The sequence below is a fragment of the Stylophora pistillata genome, chromosome 9 (genome assembly GCF_964205215.1).
Source record: "Stylophora pistillata chromosome 9, jaStyPist1.2, whole genome shotgun sequence".
NCBI lineage: Eukaryota > Metazoa > Cnidaria > Anthozoa > Scleractinia > Pocilloporidae > Stylophora > Stylophora pistillata.
Window position 1 is genome coordinate 2,905,867 of NC_142527.1, and position 22,552 is coordinate 2,928,418.

The following is a 22,552-nucleotide window of genomic DNA, read 5'->3' on the forward strand; positions in this document are numbered from 1 at the left end:
ATCTAGTGATAGTCGCAGATTGGAGAGAGTTCAAGAAAGAGGCCTAAGGGCTATATTCAAAGATAAACACTCCACCTATGAACGTTTGCTGCAGAAAGCTAATTTACCTTCGCTACTAAACAGACGCTTACAGGATATATGCATTTTAATGTACAAAGTTAAACACAACCTTGGCCCTTTGAATATATATTTGTAATATATTTCAGAAACACAACGCTTCCTATAATTTAAGACAGGCCGACTTTTCTATTCCTAGATACAACACAATAACTTACGGCAAACATTCACTACGCTATTTAGGACCTAAATTGTGGAGTAAACTGACAACTCACGACAGATCAGTCACAACATTAGCTAGTTTCAAAAACCGCATACGTAAGCGTGATCTCAGCTCCCTGTTAGATGATGGCTGCAGGGTTTGTGCTCTATGTACTTCTTAATTCATTTCATATCTTTTTTTCATACATGATATGACTTAATTTTATTCTTAAGTAGGTAATATTCTCTATAAATAAATTTTATCCATTTTATTTGTGTCCCCACACTAGTGTGGGATAACTCCCAAACTAGGAGGTTCTTTGACACGTTAATAAAGTTTCTATCTATCTATCTATCTAATCAGTTTTATTTAGCTGGAAATTATCGAATTTGAATGTGTTTTAAGAGTAGGAAACTCTACATCTTCCGGATGTTTAGGATTTCCGGGGTTTCTTGCTTGAGGGCTCGTCTGCTGAAACAACAACTGAAGCAACACCGTGGGGACTGGTAACTAGCCTTCTGATTTTGCTCAAAATGGAGGGTCCTCCGAACGGACCTGGATTTCCCTAAACATGAGATTTAACCAAAAGGAACTCGCTTTTATTGCTACACGGACAGACATTGCCTTTGACAAGGAAGGTATTTTGTGGTTGAAGGAGAAAGAAGGTCATTTCTGGCAAAGGAATGAAGGTGAAATATAAACAGATGACTTCAGATGCGCCTATTAGAAATCGATATAAATCATAGGAAAGTATTTATAACATCCTCGTCAATTACCTAACACTCAGTTAATGAATTTTTTATCTTTGCTTATTGAATACCTTAAAATGGGTGTAATAACTTTAAATGTATTCTTTTAATCTAAGTTCGTGCATTTTTTATGCCTAACCCGAGGTTTACCGCTATACTTGTAATAGGCGAATTACATTTCCAAGCTTATGTCGTTTCAAATTTCTTGTCTAAAATGCCAATAGGTCCCATCGTGGAATAATGAATGGTTTAATTGCATTTTGTAAAATCATGTAGTTTGATTTGGGTTAATTTTAGTCTGAAGAGCAATATTGTAGCGTTCTTGTACAAATATTGTTCTCATAGTTTTATTTGAAACGAAACCGAAAAAAATGCAAGAATTAATACACATTAACGTAGCTCCATTTTTTGCCTTTAAAAGCACACACAACCCACTCTATTCGCTCCGACGATGGGCTAACGCTCGAAACGTCAGCTTTTGTAATCGTTTCGGTGGCCAATTTACCATTTCAACTTTGTTGATATAATTATCCAAATTATTAGTACACATTTATCGAGATTATCCCGTAAGCTGTTGTTTTTCTATTGCAAAGTTCACACCCAGTTAGCATATTACTTTCCAGGCAGCGAGGTTTGTCTAGAAAATTGGAATACTTACAGAAAGTTAAATTCATGTTTTTTTTTTAAGTTTATACAGAAAGATGGTTTCGTCTCAGAGGAAATCTGCTCTTTTACTTCAAGACAAAAGAAAAGGTTCGTATGCAACTTTGATGTGCTACCCTAACTTGCCTTGAAAACTGCATACCAAGCTCCTCAAAAGTTAGTTATGCACTGGCAATCACAACAGACCACCATGATGCATATAGCTGTAATGCAACCAGTTGATCCCATTGCCTGAAGAAGACTTGCAGTATGTAGTCAAAATGTCGCACTCTGCATCTAGTGACTTTGTCGTGAGACAACAGAACAAATTTATATTATCATTCAGCTACCACGAGGAACAATATAATACAAATACAATATTCTTTATACAATACGGTACAATATTCTTTATTTAATGAAGGTGACGTAATTAACCCAATGAGTTATCTAACTTATGGCCTTCACAGCAATACAAAATACACATATAAAACAATGCCTAATCAGCAATATACGACTTACTACAAGAGAAACTAAAACTATACAAAAATTTGGTTCAACATAGATATAAGGTGATAAACACTAATTGCCTTCTAATACAGTTACAGTAAAGAGAAAAACAACACCCATAACACATTAGTAATCTTCAAGATGAGAAACATTACTAACAAACCTATTTCATAACAGTAATAGGTTATTTACCTGTACAGTGGTTGACCTGTATTTAGTGACCACCACTCATTTCCAGTGGGTGACTGCCTAATACAGGGTCAACTGCAGTAACAGAATAACTGTTACTGGGACCTTGACTTTAATCTGGTAACCATATTGAATCTAATGGATGTAGAATCAGTTAAACTTGACTCATTATGCCATAACAAAGTAAGGAACAATTTTCTTAAATTGTTTTTTTTTGTTTTGAACTTGTGATTTTGCTCAGACTTCTGACCCTGTTGGTGCTATCGTGCTTGAGCGGTGCAGAGTATTAAAGGATACAGTAACTCAGAAGAAACATGGATTCACCATTGGTAAATTTTTCCTTCTTCAGTTTAAGTTAAGCATTGCATGCAATTGTGCATCTTCAGTTTAAGATTTCTCCTCACAATATCAACACAATATCAAACAGACAAGTGATGAGAATAAATAGAGGATATTACATGGTTGTGCAGGGACACAAATTTCATCTTCAAGTGCTGTAAGTATCTCTCGCGAGTGAACAAAGCAAACAAGTGAGAGATACTTTCAGCGCAAGAAATAAAATTCGTATCCCCAAGCGGCCAAGTAATGTTCTGTTTATTTTATAGATACTGATGAAATTTCTACATAAAACACAACTTTTTTTAAAATTCATTTTCAAAACAGCAAAATAGTGCAATTAAAGTGGTCACCTATTGCAAAATGCCTGTCACAAAAAATGTTAGGAAACTCGGATGTAAAGTTATAAAGGAGAAATAAAGACAGTTTTAATACTTATATTTTCTGTTCCAACAAGTCAAAATTCTAATGAAGAAGAGAAAATGTTAGTAACCATGGTGACACCAATATCCTCACACGTGAAAGATAAAAATAGTATCTACACTGCGCACGATGATAAGAACTAATTATTATATAGATACTGATGAAATACCAGGATTTTTCCTTTTACTAAAAATCATATCTTCACCGTGAGCAGTGAAGATACTATTTTTATCTTTCAGGTGTGAGGATGTTGGTGTGGCCATGGTTACCAACATAATTACCCAATTGCTGTTTTGAAAGTGAATCAAAAAAGTCGTCTTTTATGTGGAAATTTCATCAGTATCTATATAATAAATAGAACATTACATGGCCGCTTGGGGATACGAGTTTTGTCTTCGAGTGCTGAAAGTATCTCTCACTCGTTCACTGTGCTCACTTGTGAGAGATACTTTCAGCACTCGAAGATAAAATTCGTATCCCCAAGTGGCCATGTGATATCCTCTATTTATTAACCGAGTGGGAGGTCTGTATGGGAGAATCTTGATCGAGGTCGCCAGTACAGACCAAACGCAGTGAGGTCTGTACCAGCGACCGAGGTCAAGATAATTTCTCCCATACAGACCGACCCAGCTCGGTTAATATGTTTATTATATAGCTGTGTCTTATATGCCAGTTTTTTCTATTCTTTGTACCTTTTTTACTTGACTGGTCAAGATGGGAAAGTCTAGACCGCTTTCAATATTGATTTCAGCCAATCAAATTCGTGAATTTGGTAGTTCCCAGTCCTTGTGAGACGCAGCCATATAATAAGAAAAAATTTCAAATGGGGGATTATCAGTTGACCCAATACCCAATTCTCAAACTAACTTAATAAGAACTGTATGGCAGACAGTAAGGACAATTGCTAATTAATAGATCCTGCAAGTTAAAGGATTAAATCCAAAATAACAGCAGCAAAGGAGCCATCAAATGCGGTAACTCTAATGTCATGACTGTTATATTCTCAAAGAAATTGTGATAAAATTTGTTTCTTGCATGATGGTTTACTGACTGGCTGTTGTTTCCTTTAATTCAACAGTATTTGAAGAAGATGACACTCAAAGTTATCACCTCAGTGGAAAGTCAACAAAAGACACTGAGGAATGGATGGAAAAGATTAAAAATGCTAGGTTAGTGGAATGTGTTTTTAGTTATGTGTGGTAATCTCTGAACAGCTCAGACAAGGACCTTGATAGTATGGGCAAACATAGTAGAGACAAGGGTAAAATAGAAGATAAAATTAACTTAAAACCAAGTATTTTCAATTGAACACAATGTTTTCACCTCTTTTTGTCATTACTTTTGTGCAATTCATTTATTATGTTGTTAACTAATTTTTTATATTCTTTCTATTTTATGCTAATGTTAATTTTTATTTTTCCTTTAATTACTCTTTTCCCAACTCTGTCTCCCTTGTTTCCTGCCCCAACCCTGAAGTGTTCTTCAAAGGGAATCATCTGACATTTACTTTCTAAAATTGGCCATGGAACACTTTTACTGACTGTTGTTTTTCTCCTTTAATAAACAACTAGTTATGAAAGTCTAAGGAACAAGCTTCTAAGCTTGAGAAAACAGCTGATGGAGATTACGGGAAAGGTAACATTTGTTTAAGAAAAATTTTTTGCAGGGAGTTTCCAAGGTAAACCAGGATTGCTCTTAATTACTTTTCAACACCTTGTAATTGGTCTAGAACATAAAGGCCACCAATCAGATGCAAAACTAAAATGAGTCTCTCTGGCTGGCACTTGTGTTAACTGTGGTTTTGCTTTTTCTGGAGAACACTCAATTGAAAGAGTCCTGTGAACCTTGTTTCAAAATGTTGCACCTTTTAAATGTTTTATTATATTAATATTAAACTGAAATTTGTATCTATTTATGCCAGGATCCACTTCCAGAGTTCCATCCCTTAGCCCAACAAGAGGTAATTTATTGATTCTACATGAGATTTTCAAAAATTGCAAGAATCTCAAAACTAGATTGTTGATCACATGTGGCTCTTGCATCAGCATAGCTGCACCAAGCTGGGAAGCAAGGGGTATGGTAGACATTCTCAAAACTAGATTATTGTTCATATTTGGCCCATGCATCAGCATGGTTGCACCAAGCTATGAAGCATGGGGTACGGCAGACAGCAGAGGGAAGCAATATTGAAATCTTGGGGGAGAAGGGTTTAAGTTAACTTTATAAAAATTTTTGTCAATTAAAAAAACAGACATGATTAGTTGTGCTTTCCCATGCATCAGGCAGTGAGGTTACCTTATTTTACTTTCAGTTTTCATTGGCTTTTATCATACTTACTCTTTGTTCTGATTGGCTTTTGCGATTACTTTGGTTTTACAACACTCATTTGTAATGTGCCCTAAAATGGATTATTTCCATCCACAGCCCCTCAAACCTGGCATTGGTCAGTATTCATCTACAAGCACAGCAGATGCTGATGAAACTCCATTCTTGGAAATGTGTATTGGTAAGTTTAGATTAGAAACTCACAGTAGAATTATGACAAAGAATGTGCCATGTGAGTTAAGCCTCTTAACCCCTAACAAAGCTGACTGAGATGGATGTAATGGTCAGAGATTAATAACAATTTTATGTACTAGTAACAGGGGTATGCACAGCTCTTACCTAAATGTTAGCTATTTAATAGTAAAATCCTTATTATATGAATTCTCTGTTTCTGGAGGCTTCTTTAAAAATCATCACCTGAGAATGAGTTTGGAAGCTGCTGCGAGGAAGCTTAGTGTTCTCCACAGATTTTTCAGTAGTCAGCCATTAAAAAAAAAAAAAAACAGACAGCAAATTAAGGTTGAAATTTATATCAGATCAAGACAGATATTTTGCTGCTTTCTCTTGTAAAAGTAGCTGAATCAGATGTTTCAGAAACAAGTAGCTTTCACTGAAAGTATGTACCTTAAACTTGGTCAGTAAGCAGTATTTATTTTTGCAGCTTGTCATCAGCTGATTAGTTCAGAGGAAGGACAACTGCCAAATGCCTTTGTTGAAATTAGAACAATGACCCCACCATCGACTTCTTGGAGTAAACATGCTCAGACTGAAATAATTGAGGTTAGTTTTAGGGTGGGGTGACCGAGGACAGGAAGCAATTTTTTTAGAATAAATTTTGGAGATGGAAAATTAAGTAAGTCTGTTTATTTTTTTGGTAATATCAACTAAGTTGAAATTGTAAATTGGTCACTGTAAAGAGTTAAAAAGCTGACATTTTGAGCATTAGCCCTTTGTCATTCGCTCTGATAAAGGGCATTCAAAACGTCAGCTTTTTAACTCTATGTGGTGGCCAATTTATAATTTCAACTTAGCTGGTATTGCCAAATTACCTTGTTACCCCACCAAGGCAGCACCACAGTTTCTTTAGAAACTTACCCCTTTGTTTATTTTTTTTGTAGATGTTGATGCAAAGGGTTAAGTAGTATTTTATGTTACTAATATGGGCTCCAAGCTTATTCTGTTTTTAAATATCACCACTTCGAAACTTAAAAAAAAAGAAACTGTTTGCCAGAGGTAAAAGTTGAGCCATTAGTACAAAAAATGTCTGGCTGGTTATCATTTTGGAGGTTCATAGTACCTGTATATCTGAGGGCTTCATACTTGTACACTAAAAAGGAACAGGTAAATTGTCCAAAAAAAAAAGTGTTAATTATATTTTAGACCATTGACACTTGGTAATTAAAAAAATGCAGCCTTACACATGCCCACCAAATAAAAGATAAATAATAATAAATCATAATAAATCATAATAAATAATAATAAATAATAGTAAATAATAATTTAGCAATGGACATTCCACTGGGTGGCTCTTCTTGTCCACTGTTTCCAGATCGAATTGGAATTTGGAATGTTGGTTTTTGTGGAGGGAGGAAAACCAGAGGACACGGAGAAAAACCCTCGGAGCAAGGACGAGAACCAACAACAAACTCAACCCACATGTGACGCCAGGTCCGGGAATCGAACCCAGGCCACAGTGGTGGGAGGCAAGTGCTCTCACCACTGCGCTATCCCTGCTCCCCGAATTCCAAATTTTCACCAAAATCTTTTCTACTTGTCATGGAAACAAAAATAGGTATAAGTTGCTGTGTTGCTGCCTTGCGTTTGTAGGCTGGACATCACATTTATTCTTAATGTACATGTTAACAGTGTTCCGAAGGATCAAAGACTATAATATCACTTATGTTATCATGTGTTTCCTTTGAATATCTTCAGCAAAGCTGCGACCCATATTTTCTGACCACTGTGGTGTTCCCAGAAGGAACAATGAATGAGATGACTCGTTTGAAATTAGCAGTGTTTGATGTCAGGGACAGAGAAAAAGAAGAGGTATTAGTGGACTGAACATGAAGTGCCTGCTTTTGATGCCAGTAAAAAATAGTTCTGTTATCCAAACTAAATTTCCATATTCCCAACAGATGTCGTTGTTGGGACAAGCGATGTGTACCATGGGAGACATTTTAACATCAGTGGATCAAAAGTTGCTCTTAACTTTGACGTAAGTGCTTCCAACAAATAGTTGTTTTCAAGAGCCATAAGTTAGTAAGACTTGTTCTAATCATAGTTTGTTTGTTTGTGTATCCTTTTTTGTTTCCAGTCCCCTTGATTCACCTGATGCTTGTGGAACTGTCACGGTACTGGGATGGAAGGTGAGCATGGACCATAAAAATGACTTTAATTGATAAAATATGAAAGCATATTCTGGGTTTACTGCAGAGTAGGGTAGACGTGTTTCTTCCTTCAGAATTCCATCCGTCCTTCATTCATCCTTTTATTTATGCTATCTTCTCTTTGCTTCCAGCTAAGAAAGGACATTTTGTTTAGTTATGTGGTTGACAAAACAAAACTTACCTGCAGAGAACAAATGAGAATCTGAAGATAGGTGCAGAAGAAATAAGTGAATAGCCTGAAACAGGCTATGTCACTTGGCGCCAAAAGGACAAACCGGATGATTAATTTTTTGTCTTCCTCGTCTGACCAGGTGGATAGCCGTAAATCACCGAGACGATTCTCTCAAATTGAGGTAAGGTTATTCTTAGTCGCGTAACGTTTGGTGAGTTACTCCCTGAGCTAATGTTGTGTCTTTGCCATTGCAGAAAGAAAGTGAAATGGGAACAAGGAAGAACAGTGGAAGGTAACACATGTCAAAGCAGTAATGAAGGGTGATTGTTTTTTATCTCTAGATGTAGCCGCTTACAGTGTGGATCGCGACATTTCGAATGAACCAGTTGATCCTCCTCAGGCGGTTAAGTCAACTGGATACGCTTCATCTTTTGAACCATGATACTCCTTTGTGATTGGTTGGTTTTCAACAGCTGTGATCGACGCACTTCAAAGACATATTCCCCGACAGTTCGCTATTACACGGCCCCTCCGCTATTGCGCTTCTTCATCGTCAACATCCATTCTTCTATCATTTGTTTGCTACTCTCCCTGTGATTTTGTTGGATGGAGTCTTATTTGTATTGTCTCTTATACCCTGCGTGTGCAGCAGTGGAGATCAATATCCAAAAGTTGTACTTCTTTCCAAAGCAGGCGTTGTTCGTAATCGGTCGACCCCATTCTCTGAAGAAGATAAGCCAAATACAGTAGAAACTTTGACATCCACACTGGAAGCCTTAATGATGACCTTAATGAAATTTGTTCAATTTTTTATTTTGTATAGATCTATGGTGATGGTGGAACACATTTTGAAAAGAAGCTACAGATTCCCAACCACGTAAGAATAACAAAATCATGTACTTAATAATAATAATTGTAAATGTTAATATTGTAACTTTTAATTGATAGCTCTTGTCCATGATCTTCGATCCTGTTTTTAGTTATTTGATAGATCTACTTATTATTTGTATTCTTACAGAAATTATGTTTTATTTCTAATTGTACATACACGTACACGTTTTAACGAGAACTTCTGTACTCCTAGGTGTCACGTGTTTAAATAAAGGATTTGATTGATTGATTTGATGTACATTGTCCGTGTACTTCAGGAAAACTTTTTTGGGTTGAATTGCTACATATTGCGGTAATCCTTTTTTTCTCGTTCGTCCCTCCCAGAATCAGAGGTGTAGTTCTCAAAGTGGTGGAAATGATGGGAGAAAGTGTCCTCACTTTTAAAATACCAATTCAGCTGTTGTGAGTACTGTAAATTTATCAAATATATCTTATTAACCAAGCGCGAGGGCCGCACTGGGAGAATATCGGCTCGAGGTGTTGACAGTACGGACCGAGCGCAGCGAGGTCCGTACAAAAAAGACCGAGGGCCGATGTTCTTCCAGTACGGTCCCGAGCAAGCTTGGTTAATAAGAGATTTATTATACGACTGAAGTTCAAAGCGACACAGGTGCAGTATCATTCGGGACCATTCGGGACAGTGCCCGGTCCAATACTGAGAGAATATTGACCGGCAATAGAGCATTTTGATTGGTTGATTTTAGTTATTTGCCCTCAGACTGCCCGAGTCGTGTAATAAATACTGGTTATTGTGGCACACAGATTTATAGTTCAACCTCTCTGCTGTTCATGGATTACAGTGCTCCGAGTTAAAAATTTTAAGTTCAAGTCTTAATTCCAACTTAGTCATTTGCTACCAGGAACAAAAATTGATTAGGAAAATAAACTGGCGAGTAAAGTTTTTGAAAGTTTCACACAACAAACATCCTATCATTAAGGCTTGATACTCGGACAACTGGGTAAGAGGTAAATAGCTTTTTTTTTTTATTTAAGAAAACGATGGAGAAATTTAAAACAGTATCGGACGCACATGTGTGTCGCACGTTTACACTGGATCTTTAGCACTTAGTAATTAAAACATCACAGCATGCTAGGCGGTAGCCAAACAGAGATCGTCAACTTGGGCGACTTTTGCAAGAAATTTAGTCGCCAAAATTTCTCCTAACCGCCATGGCAACCAAAACGCTCAGAGCTTCTAGCATTGGCTTATGAGGAGCCTTCTTTGTCACCAGGAAAATGTATATCGCCGAGGAGCAGCAGAAGATCCTTGAACTTCACCACCTGGGAGACGTGAGAATTCATTTACATTTTTATTAAGTGGTATCACAGGGGGCCCAGACAAGCGACGAGTCTGGTTGTTTATTCGAAATATAAAGGAATGTATGGGAGAATGTTGAAGAGTCTTATTATCGTAAACTTATATCATGAAATGTCTGAGTTAAAGCTCAAAATAAATTTAAACCTACCTCACTTGCTGTGTATTGTCGTTTCCGTGGCTCTAAATGGCGAATTTGAGCAATTTGGTGGGTTTTGCGTCGACTGTTACTATACGTATTACGTATAGTAACATACATTCTTTTATATTTCGAATAAACAACCAGACTCGTCGCTTGTCTGGGCCCCCTGTGGTGGTATTTGGTAGATAGTGAAGGGGTAAGTTAGTACAACGAAAGGTGCATTTAGTGAATACGTGCTCTAGTAGAGGGGGAATTCATCTGCGATCGATCCCATTGAAAATTAGTCCACCATGACAGGTTCATATGTATCTTATCCTTTACAATTGGATAGCAAGTCTTCATTTGGAGAGTGCTGTTCCATTGAACTAAGTGATGTTGATCTCAAATTGTTAAGTCTCTTACGTTTCAATTTCATTTAAACACTTTTTTTAGTTGAATCCAAGTTGGGAGAATGCTCGACAAGAGATCCTTGACAACCATTTCAAGCTCATCTGCGCTTACAAAGGCAATCTTCAAGAACTTGTTCCTTTACAAGGTTCGTTGTAAGAACTATACGGATTTTTAAAAGAATGTAAGGAATCACCTCATGGCCGCAAGTGATGTGGGTGCAGATGATTTTCGTAGACCCCTCAGAGTTACCAACATCTAATTTCTCCTTACAATATCACCCCTGAATCACACATTAAGGTCAGGAGAATAAAGAAAATGATCATCAACTAAAGAAGCTCTTGATTGTTAAACAAATTCTCCTTGTCAGCACCTAAGGAAATGTATATAGAACAGTGTGGAGAATCTGTTTACTGATGTTCGGGTGTAGGAGGTTAAATTGAGACTTGTACTTATTTGTTTTTAGGTACATGTTTCAAGCCTGCGAGACTCAGAAATGATAAGAAACTGGCTTTTATTCCAATTAATCTGCACATTCAGCGAACGAAGGTTATGCAGGACAATGAGGGAGGTAAGAAGTTTGTAGAAGCGTTCGTGTTTATTTCTGATGAACGTCTCATTAGACGCCCCTTTCTCGAGGAGGAAATCAGTTTAATCGAAGCTGACAAGAGGTGAAAAGTGAAAGGAGACAAAACGAATTGCAATCACGCGAAACACTCAACGCGGGAAAATAGGTGGTCAGCGGAAATTGTGCGGTTCCGACGTTTAGACAGAGCCGAGCGCGGATATAACGGAGCTGGTGCTAAGGGCGGGAAAAGTTGTTACCGTTACCAAGCGCGGGAAAACGTGTGACCAATACCAGACGCACGAAAACATGTAAACACTGTCATACGCTGCAAAAGTTGTAACCGTTGTTAATCGCGGGAAAACTTGAATTCTTTGCTGAGCACGGGAAAACTTGTAACCGGTGTTTTGAGCAGGAAAGCCTTGTAACTGGTTTTAAGCGCAGGAAAACTTGTAACCGGTGCTAAGCGCGGGAAAGCCATATACGTCAATAGAACACGGTGATGGACCCTCCTTTTTTCGTGTCGTACAATGTTGATAAAATAGAGTTTTAAAGGCAGCTCCAAAGTTTCAATGATGAATGAAGTGTGCCTTTTTCTAGCAGGAACGTTGTATGATATGGTCACCGTTGGTGCCCCAGCTGCTCATACGCTAAAGTTTGGCCAGGGAGGACTAAGGCGACTGTACATGACGCTCAGGAAGGCACAACAGAGGTATGCTTACCTGATAGAGTCAGTGCAACCAACCCAACAAGCATGCATTGACGTCCATTCTACAGGTCCTAAGGGGACCCCCTCAAAGTATCAAATGGTCATTCTAACAAATTTAATTGACTTTCAGTGGTGGGGAGAGTGAAAACAAAGCTCCGGTGGTGAAACAGCTCAGAGGTGAGTGCACGAAGCGAGGGAAAGAAAGAAATGGATCGATATCCACTATAGAGCGTCGTTGCATAAGAACATCCCTTAATGAGTAAACTGGCTGATTTTTCGGCCATGGCTGCGTTCACAAAGACCAATCGTGTGTATAAAAGGGTGTTTTACGATTTCACAACACATGTTTTCCGAATTAGAGAGTGATCGTAGTTAAAGTGCATTCAATTTTTTTATTACACGACTCGGGCAGGGCCAATAACTAAAATCAACCTATCAAAATGCTCTATTGCCGGTCAATATTCTCTCAGTATTGGACCGGGCACTGTCCCGAATGGTCCCGAATGATACCGCACTTGTGTCCCTTTGAACTTCAGTCGTATAATAAATCTCTTATTAACCAAGCTTGCTCGGGACCGTACTGGAAGAATATCGGCCCTCGGTCTTTTTTGTACGGACCACGCTGCGCTCGGTCCGTACTGTCAAGACCTCGGGCCGATATTCTCCCAGTACGGCCCTCGCGCTTGGTTAATAAGATATATGTAGTAGATCGGAATATGAAAAATGTGGTTGGACTTCTCCGTTTCGAGAAGCTTTCGTAAACTCCTCGTTTGTTCTTTTGTAGTTAATTTGGAAAAATTTAAATCCCAATTGAGCCAACATTGTGAAAGTGTCAAGAAGTAAGTCGTTAAATTTTGATTCTTATGCTGTAAGTAAGAGAATGTTAAAAGAATATTTAAATTCTTACTTTCTTTCTGAATGGCATACCATGATTGCTTTTATAAAGGGGTTAGAGTTCTTAGAGAATAAAAAAAAAGGGTGGTAGAGGATTATTTAGGTAAGTTATTTAGATGTTGAAAATGACATTTTCGAGATAGGAAACACAAAAAATGTTTAGGTACGAAAAGCATCAACGATTTTTAACAACTATAGGACGAACCTTTTAGGTTGGGTATTTTTCTTTTTCTTTTTCTGTTTTGGTTTATATACTTATTTAATCTGATTCTGTATGCAACTGTTATCATAATAACTTTGTGAATTTTATACCAATTTTATTCCAATATCTTAGCGGTAAACATCCCTTTGTTGCTTCGTTTTCTAGGGCCATCAGATCGAGAGATGTGACAAATCTGATGGATACCATGTCGCGTCTTTCAGACAAGGTATGGAAAAACTGCAAATATTGAACGTTTGATAACATACTTCATTATTAGTGGATGCAACGCGCCACCAATGTGAAAAGGGTCCAGTGCTCCGTTGATTAGACCTTGCTTTGTTTTCGTGCGTTGAACTCCATCACGTTCTCGTGTTGATTGGCCGAGAAAAACTCGCGTCTTCGCCTGAACCAATCAGATCCAACCTAAAACCACTGGCGACTTGGTCACTCAGTTTTCCACGCTGGGGACAAGGTAACCCCAATTAATAATAATAAAACTTGCTTTGTTCCTGTGCGTTGAACCCAATCGCTATTTCGTGTTGATTGGTCGAGAAAACTCGCGCGGTAGTTGGATGCAAAACCAATAATGACTGAGTCACTCAGTTTCCCGCGCTGGGGAGCGGTTTGGTTTTGTGACTTTTGTTCTCATTAGTTCGTAGCAGAGCACTTTATGCCGACATTACGTCTGTATACCAAAGCTTACACTGAACTTGGTACAAGAAAATCAATACGTTGATGGGGTATTCTGGGAAGGACTAGCCTTCCAATCCTGAAAAACTATCAATCAAGCATGTATATGCTTTAGTCAGTTCACCTTTTTATATTTTTCTAACGTGCTCAATTTTGTTTCCTTTGTTTCAGATTAGTTAGTAGATGTAAGACTAAGGAAATCAAATCAAAGTAAATCTGCTTTGGAAATTTTAAAACCAAGGAAAAAAACTTTGTCGCGAACTCGTATAGAACGATGGACTAGCGTGCTATCAAGAGAAGGAATTTAATTTTCCTTGTCGTTCGTGTTTAAGCCTCTTTTATTTTCTTTTGTGTAGGCAACACAGTTATTAAAATTTCGTGAAGCACCTCTGGTCGTAGATTCTTTGGCGTCGCTGGAGAAAGCTGTGCCTTCTCCTAAAGAGGAGGATTCGCCGACAGACGGAGGTATACCCTTGATAAACACTGACTCTATTAGCAGTTTAGTCCAGATAAAAATTAGATTGGATCGAAGGTGTTGAAAATTTTTCCTGGCTGCAACAAACCTACCAATTCTTTTTATTTTATATCTTATTTTATTTACAAGACTGTAAGGCTAGACACAAAACTCACCATTGATTACGGAGTAGACAGCGAGCAGCGCAGCCAATCAGATTACTGCATTGCGAGCGAACGCTAGTATATTTATACTTAAGTTGAAGTTCATTTATTTGTTTAAGCAGGTTGATTAATTGGCAGCTGTAATAGCTGATGTGGACCTGCTGTCTTAACCCACCCATCCCACCCCAGGGGAGGACATCCATCACACAGTAATCTCGTGTGTGGGAAATTAACGTCTCCTGCCCCAACCCTGCAGGAGACGGGACCTCCATTTATTCGTCCCTATCCGAGAAGACTAGAATATCTAACCATTTCTTGATGTTATAGAAAGGTAGCAAATTCTTCTCAATTATTTTAAGACCTTGAGTGTTGGTTCGGCCGGGGCTCGAACCCTCGACCTCCCGCACTACAGTCCAGCGCTCTATCCATTGAGCTAACCGGGAGGCGGTTAGCTCAATGGATACTGCCATTACTGCCATTGGCAACTAAACTAGTGATGACAATTAGTTATAGTTTTATTGCACCTACTGAACTGGCGTGTGGGAACCGCGTTTTAGAGATGAAATCTAAGACTCAGCACAAACTCATCGGAAACGTCATGATAACTGACATCTCGAAATTCTTTGGTTTTTGTCTTATTTGCATCATTTTTTATCTCCAAGCGTTGATTCGTTTTTATTTTGTTTTGTTTTGTTTTGTTTTTTTTTAATACTGTTCACAGATAATTTCTGGAATGTCCAGATATTTACCAAACCAAGTGCTAAGTGCCAGGTAAAGTATCTGGGCGGAAATAATTTGGAAATTTTCTTTAGTGGATAGAAGTGTAACTGGTGACAGTTTTCACCTTTGAAACAAAATTGTCAAGGCCCAAGTGTCACATTTACCTGAGCCCGCGTTTGCAAGCGGTCATTTGGAGCAGATGTAAGAAGTCTCGTCTCCATTTGAATGACTTCGGTGGGAAATGTTCTTTCCTTTAAAAACGAAACCTTCTCCCCTTCATTTGTTTTCGTGTAGGAACTGTCGACTCTCGTCGATCAGAGCCTCGTCATGATGCAGAGTCACATGGAGAGTATGATTCAGAATGCTCAACCACCTGAAGGTACAGACGCATTATGGGAATGAATTAATTTTTTTTTTCTTTGTCCGAAATTGAAGCTGATGACCCCTTTAAAATGCTTTCCTCGATGACTGTTAAAATGATGTCTTATAAGCAACACAGCTCTCATATTTGAGCTTGCAATATGTATTTGTCCTTTTTTACAGGAAAGTCCTGGGAGGAAGTGATTTTGTCTGAAGTGCATGATTTTTCTAGAGCAGTGGACGGTCTAGTCAAGGAGATATATTTGGGAATGATTTTCCTTCAGTTACAGGTACGTTTATACTATGAAGAATACTTTGTGGTCATTGGTCATTCTCTTTTAACCATTCGACCTCGAGAAGCGATGGACAAATAACGTCCTTTGACAATTTCAATGCACAATTGATAAAAATTAAGAGAATATTAACTAACAACAACAAACATATGAAACATATGAGTGAACTGCGGTTATGAGACGTATATAAGAACGATCCTTCGCAGTAAAGCACTATTTGAGCAATAGTGGAAATCAGACCTGAAAAAAATTTCAGGCCTGTACGGGACTCGAACCACTGACCTCGAATTAATTTGATGGCCTGCTCCCAGTTGGCTTGTTAGCTCAATTGGTAGAGCGCTGCACTAGTATCGCAGAGGTCAGTGGTTCGAGTCCCGTACAGGCCTGAAATTTTTTTCAGGTCTGATTTCCACTATTGCTCAAATAGTGCTTTACTGCGAAGGATCGTTCTTATATAAGAATATTAACTGTTTGTATTCTCGTGTTACAATATACACTCTTATCAGTTACGGATGATATTTTTGATATAAAACAAAATTCTCTTAATGCACTGTGGACAATCAGAATACGTTTTAGGTTCTCCTCTTCATGGGAGCAGGGATGGCGCAGTGGTGAGAGCACTCGCCTCCCACCACTGTGGCCCGGGTTCGATTCCCGGACCTGGCGTCTCATGTGGGTTGAGTTTGTTGTTGGCTCTCGTCCTTGCTCCGAGGGTTTTTCTCCGGGTCCTCCGGTTTTCCTCCCTCCGCCAAAACCAACATTCCAAATTCCAATTCGATCTGGAACAGCGGACAAGAAGAGCCACCCAGTGGAAGTCCACTGCTAAATTATTTATTTATTTATTACGTTTCATACCATATTATTACAGGAAGAAGCAAAGCACGCCTCTTTACTGTACGAAATACGAAGAAGGCAGGATATTGTTTTCTCTCATGCAGTGAGTATTTGTAAGCGAGATAGGATGGTATCCCTTACATTGACAATTAACAAATTTGTACCACATCGGTTCTTGGCTCTTTGAGGTCGCTTGGGTTGCTTCGTGACGTAAATACGCCTTTTCCTAGTTAATTTGTTACAGTTACGTTGTTGACACATGGAAGCCTAGTAATGGAAGGTCTGGGTTCGAGCGCTGACCGGTTCATGGACACTTTCCTCTCACACTGCCTTCTCCTCCAACCAGAAGTGGGATAACTGTTAAAGAAAAACCTAACAATACACTGGGAGAGGGGGAGGAGTGAAATGGTGGGGAAGGGGTGGGTGGGGGAACCAGCGATTGACTCCAATCTCATCAGGGTCGATTATAAACAATCTTAGTAGTTTCTTGTTGTGAAAATCGGATAAGCTCCAGCATTAATTTGGTTCTTAAGGCTTAAAACAACGTGATTTGACTTTTGACCGGTATCCATATGTGAGTATTTTTGGGGGTGTCTGTTCGCAGGTCACAGCTTTGGTGGCTGGGTTTGTATCTAAACTTCACACATCATTCTCCAACGCTGTGTTTCTGAAGCAACTTGTACAGATTGGGTTTCTGGCACATTTTGAGAGCCTTCTTACTACAAATGGTATGAAATGCTACTTTTTTCTTTTGTGATGTTATGGACAAAGGAAGGAGGTCTCAAATTTCTGAGTCAATTTTGCGTGACACAGGCGTTTTTGTCTGTTTTTTGTCTTCTTTTTTTGAAAAATTTTCGCCAAAAATTAGCGCGCAGCTGGCGAAATTTGATCAATTTTCGTATGCCCGACGTTTGACCGTTGTGTTAGCAGTGTGATGTCTCTAATTTAGATGAACTGACTAGAACGCCCATTTCAATTTTTTTTTTTAATCGTCCTACTCGCATAATGGGGAGATGTTATTTTTTTGGCATTAGATGCAGGTAGCGGGAGGGACAGCTGTGTTAGTTCACAGATAAACGTAGAAGGCCTTCAGCGATAAAATCTAACTCATCTCTTACTGTGACCCCACGTATACGATATGCTTTATATCACGTTTATGGTTGTTCTGTCTGAAGGAGATGAAATGGGAATGCTTGAAGACATGTGTGTGAGCATAGGTAACCTAACGTGCGTCAAATTTAAGGTGACTTCAACTTTGTTCTTGTCGTTGTATCAGTGTAAGACTTCTTTAACAGAAAGTTGGTGAGAAATATACTCTCAATGCAACAAGATGCGAAAACCCTTGTAGAAATGGTTGAAATGCTACATTTTTTTAATGGAAGGAATTTACAAAATACATACCTACATAGAGTTTTAAATCTTTTGAAAGGATAGATGAAAATGAAGATTTTAGATAGAGAATACAGATCTTAGGCATGCAATTTATTACTGTCGAACTTCTTCTATATTCTGTTCTCCGGCTCGATTGCTAGATTTTGTTAAGTGTACCATGACTTGAATAAAGCATTTTTTTTTTTTTAGTTCAAATTGTGTGAAAGAGAAGATGAAATCCCAACGTTAAGTGGTAATAGGTAAGATAAGAACTTTTTGTGCGTTTGCTTATAGTTAGCTCAGAATATTTCCGGTGGATTTGTGGAATGATAAGACACTCTTTGCTTAGTCACGTGGATATATTAGTTTTCGCACTTCCTGCTGTCCTCAACAGGCAAATGGGCCTTAGGTAGGTGATAAAAACAGAAATAGAGTGCTTTTGTCTTCCCACCCTCGACAAAACGTTACAGATTTTCCCATGCTTCTGTCATCCCCGCTTATGACAAAGAGTGACAGGTTTTCCCGTGCTTTTATTCTCATCCCTTGACAAAAAGTTACTCGTTGTTCCTTAATAGTGTCATCCGTGCTCTTGCACGCTTCGTAAGAGATTCGTATTGATATCTTAATGTTGCAACTTCATGAACTGAGTTTTTCTTTCTCAGATCTTACATTCAAGTAAACGTGTCACTTCCGCCTATCCACTTTCGGAGACTTCCACGTGACTTACAGGAAGGTCGGCTGGTCAAGGTTATTCCAGTGCTCTTTACACAAGGCATCAATGAACACGCTACACTGGCCGAAAGGTAACCTTGTTATGGGTGATGTATAAGTTCTCCTTTCAGATTGTGTAAATGGCCCGTTTGGAGAAACAAGAATCTGACCAATTCGAAGATTTGTTTTGTTAACCTTTACGGAGGTTATCGGATAGAGAGCTCAAAGAACCTCAGTATTCAAGGTAATAAGATAGTCGTAATGGAACTTGCGTGATTTACGAGAGGAACAAGTCACGCAACCCTTTTAGTCACGGGATGATATCCAAGATGATATGCAAAAGGCGTAGTGTGTAGCCTCATAAGACTTCTTACGTAGTTTATTGATTATGATTGAAGCCGACGACGGACTGGTTATCCTTTGGACTTTTCCTTGGACCTTTTATTAAAGATATTCACCGCAGAATATCTCATCCTTCTTTGCATCAAGGTCATATTTGATCATTTTCCTCTGACAGATTTGGAGATACCAGTCTACAGGAAAAGATCAATGGTGATAACTATAGCATCCTAAATTTTTATCTAGAACAGTTCAAAGACAAGTTTCCCGACGCAAGTAAGTTGCAGTTCGTCTAATGTAGCCACCTTATCTGCTCTTTCAGTTCTTCCTTAACGCTTGACCTCTTTCACCTTTTCTCCTCCCTGCCTTCGTCTTCCTTTTTTGCTATCTCGCTCCCCTCTTTTACCCCCCCACCTTCCACCTACTTCCTTCCCCTCATTTCCCCATTTCGACTCTCCCCCTCTTTTTTACCCTCTCTCCTCCTTTTTTATCTGCCCCCCTCCTTTCTTCCTCCTCTCCACCTCACAACTCTCTTTTACCTCCCTCCCACTTCCCCCAACCCACTCACTTTCCTCCATCTTCTTCCTCGCTCCCTCCCCCCTCTTTTAACCCCAACTTCCTAATAGTTATTTCCCTCAATTTCCTTACCCCAATCCTTCCTCTTCCTCCCTCCTTCTTTGTTTTTTTTTTTCCTTCTGATCCTCCGTTGGCCGCTAGGAAAGTTCTTCTATTGTTGATATTTACGATTTTTGAGATAGTGATATGATTCATTTAATGTCTCCTTTATTTAATTCCAATCCTACCAGTCTCCTCCAGAAGGGAAGGTGATCAAAGTGTGGAGCAATTAATGAAGTCCTTGAAATCAAACATCGAAAGCAGAAGAGGGAAGAATGTGGACATTCTTCTCATCAGCGAAGCGGTATTGCATATTAGAGTGCATTTTGATTGAGTTTCGTAAAACCAGAATTAAAATTATCATAATGGCCAATTGGAGGAAAGGAAAACATTAAAAAATGCAAATTACCTGAAGCGCGGAAAACAGTGACTAAGACGCTGGCTTTCTGGACCAATCACAGCGAAGAAACGGAAAACCAAAGCAATCCTGTATTACTTACGTCACGCAGTTGAAAACTTCTCAGTATCATTTAACACTTGCGTATCAAGTGCGGGGTGGGGGGTGGGGGGGGTAACACTGTCGGATCGAAAGGTTCAAGGCTCACAGTAACTCTCCTCCCAGAATCCAAATGAACACCGACGAGTCGTCGAGGAAAACTTCACGAAGTGTTGAACTTGGATTAGCTGCGGCCAATTGTGTCTGGGGTGAAATCTCGATTAGGGCGAACTAACACATTTTTGTCTTCATTTTTCACAGATTTGTTGGAGGTTAAACGGGTGCCGTTTCATGAGTTGTAAAAGCGCCAAAGACCGAACAGGAATGGGAATCACTTTGGAGCAGTGCATGATCCTCAAACGGGAGCACAACATGGACTCACAGTTTTTTCAGCAAGCCTTAGACGCTATGAGAAGGTAACGTAAAAGAGCGTGACCAGCGACGAGTGTTAGTGTCCATATGATCCCCTTAGAACAAATCGTCAGACTCTATTGCACGACTTGAACCAATCTCGAGTGAGTCGCCCTTTTTTTCCCGCGCTTCAGGCGGTTTGCCTGTTTTTACTGTGAGTTCTTATTGGTTCCTTGTGATAATTTCCTGTGTTCTGATTGGTCATTTCTGCTCTGATGATTTCATTCCGCGCACAGAACTTGACAAAAAGTAGAAACTTAGGAACAAGTAAAGTTGCTGATTTACGTAACAAGTTTTCATTATCACTGTCCGTTTTATTCACCACCCTTTACCTCTTTATTGACCACTCAACACTGTATAAATTTAGTTTTGTTTTTTTTGTGTTACTTTTGTGTTTCTCAGTGAGGGGACAAGGCGAGAGAATACCCACAAAAACACTGGAATACGAAGATATGCTTTCAACTCGTGGCAAGTCATGGCTTTACCCAAACTCTACCGACCTCCTGACGGTACATACGGAAAAAATGTACAGACTTGATATACACTTCAGTGGAAAGCAAGTCATGAAAAAGACTCTATACCATAATCAATGCGGGATTCATTTCACGCAATTTCCTTCAGTTAAAATGTCACGCGTTCTTTTCGAACGTTTTGTAAACTTGTCACGCAATGCTCTCCTTAAATGGAGCGAAAGTATGATGCAGGATGTCATGAAAACCTTTCCAGCCATTCAAATGAGCATGCTTCGATTGTTCTGTCTTTTCACAAACATTTTTTTAACTCTTAGGAAAAGAAAACTTACAAATATTCCCCTCCCTCCCCCCTTGATACTTTTGTAGATTTGCCTGGTCTTACCGCGGAAAAGAATCGGAAATTCTTTGTGTATCTCTAACAATTATTCACCGACACTATGGTGAATAGCTGTTTTAGCATAAACTTAGCATAGACCTCAAAGAAACCAAAATGGAAATTTAACTCTTGACGCCCGATTTTGTCTTTTCGAAGGGAATAGTACTTACTAATCAGTTCCAAACAAGCTAATCAGTGTGCGCGAAAAGCACTATTTACTTGTGTGGTATACACGTACTTTGATTAGCGTCGGCGAGAGGTTAGAAGTAAAGAAAAAGGGTGTATTAAGAATTAAATTATTTAAGATTCAAGGTCATCTGGAGTAGACACAGAGATAATAGGTTTTTTCTAAATTGCTAAAATGTACATATATATTTTTTTAATTCTTTTCCAAAATATATTTTAGGGCGAATGTTTGAAAAATTTTTGAGAATCTGAAAATTCATTACTCTGAGTTTGTATTCCAGTAATGTTTGGAGAGCAGTCGAAAATAAAGATTACATTTTCTGAAAATAATTGTATATTTTGAAATGAAAACTATATTCAATTTGAATGCACAGGAATTTAAGAGGTTAAGGAAGACTTAGAATGATGGTGATGAACTATTTTCAGGCTACTATTGTTGAATTATGAATAAAAAGAAGTTATTTCATTCAAGATGTGGTCATCGTATGAAGGTAGTCTAACGTTTTCGAATCGAAAACCCAGTCATACCTTTTACGGTAGTACATAACCGTTGAGGCTAGCGGAACTGGTCTTGTTTATCGCTTGGTGGAGAGGAGGACTTGCTTGTGTCACAATAAAATTAAGCGGATCCCCCCCCCCCCCCCCCCCCACTGTTAGGTCTTCGTGGTGTTCTAAGATACCCCTTATTTCCCCCTTATTAGCAGTCAATTTCCTATTCCCTCCTCCCTCCGCCATAATACCCTTCTAGCCCCTCCCCCCCCCTCGAAGACTGTGTGACCCCCAATTCTCTGACTCCCCATAAGGCCCTGTTTACAAGCAGGTAGGGTAACCCTAGTGCTAGGGTTACCCTGGCAGGAGGGTCACCCTAGCGCTCCCACATTTCTTCTTTTTTTCATCGACGTGTTTACAAGGCAGCTAGGGTTACCCTAGCACTAGGGTAACCCTAGCTGAGCGCTAGGGTTACC

General features: G+C 38.9%; 1 protein-coding gene and 1 long non-coding RNA gene across 3 annotated transcripts; one reads left to right on the forward strand and one right to left on the reverse strand.

Moving 5' to 3' along the window:
* Positions 1-127: 127 nt before the first annotated feature.
* LOC148722794 (uncharacterized) lies at positions 128-2,270 on the reverse strand. The gene is made up of 2 exons (XR_015991432.1): positions 1,798-2,270; positions 128-824 (listed from the first exon to the last, which is right to left on the reverse strand). It is a non-coding gene; the product is annotated as an uncharacterized LOC148722794 (long non-coding RNA).
* Positions 814-22,058, forward strand: LOC111328053 (inositol polyphosphate-4-phosphatase type I A). 2 transcript variants are annotated; one of them, XM_088732329.1, is made up of 35 exons: positions 814-948; positions 1,697-1,761; positions 2,588-2,675; positions 4,184-4,274; positions 4,677-4,740; positions 5,027-5,065; positions 5,530-5,611; positions 6,092-6,210; positions 7,363-7,476; positions 7,566-7,645; positions 7,745-7,796; positions 8,129-8,170; positions 8,244-8,281; positions 8,813-8,866; positions 9,205-9,282; positions 10,113-10,170; positions 10,770-10,872; positions 11,191-11,295; positions 11,890-12,001; positions 12,129-12,175; positions 12,783-12,837; positions 13,260-13,320; positions 14,141-14,249; positions 15,124-15,173; positions 15,417-15,501; positions 15,666-15,772; positions 16,644-16,712; positions 17,214-17,337; positions 17,785-17,852; positions 18,191-18,240; positions 18,643-18,783; positions 19,209-19,306; positions 19,837-19,949; positions 20,403-20,557; positions 20,955-22,058. In XM_088732329.1, the coding sequence occupies exons 1-35, from the start codon at positions 831-833 to the stop codon at positions 21,088-21,090; spliced, it is 2,970 nt and encodes a 989-aa protein (XP_088588455.1). In that variant the 5' UTR covers positions 814-830; the 3' UTR covers positions 21,091-22,058. The 2 variants fall into 2 exon arrangements, with proteins under 2 accessions (XP_088588455.1, XP_088588456.1); XM_088732330.1 differs by having other exon boundaries at positions 11,893-12,001.
* The last annotated feature ends 494 nt before the right edge of the window (positions 22,059-22,552 follow it).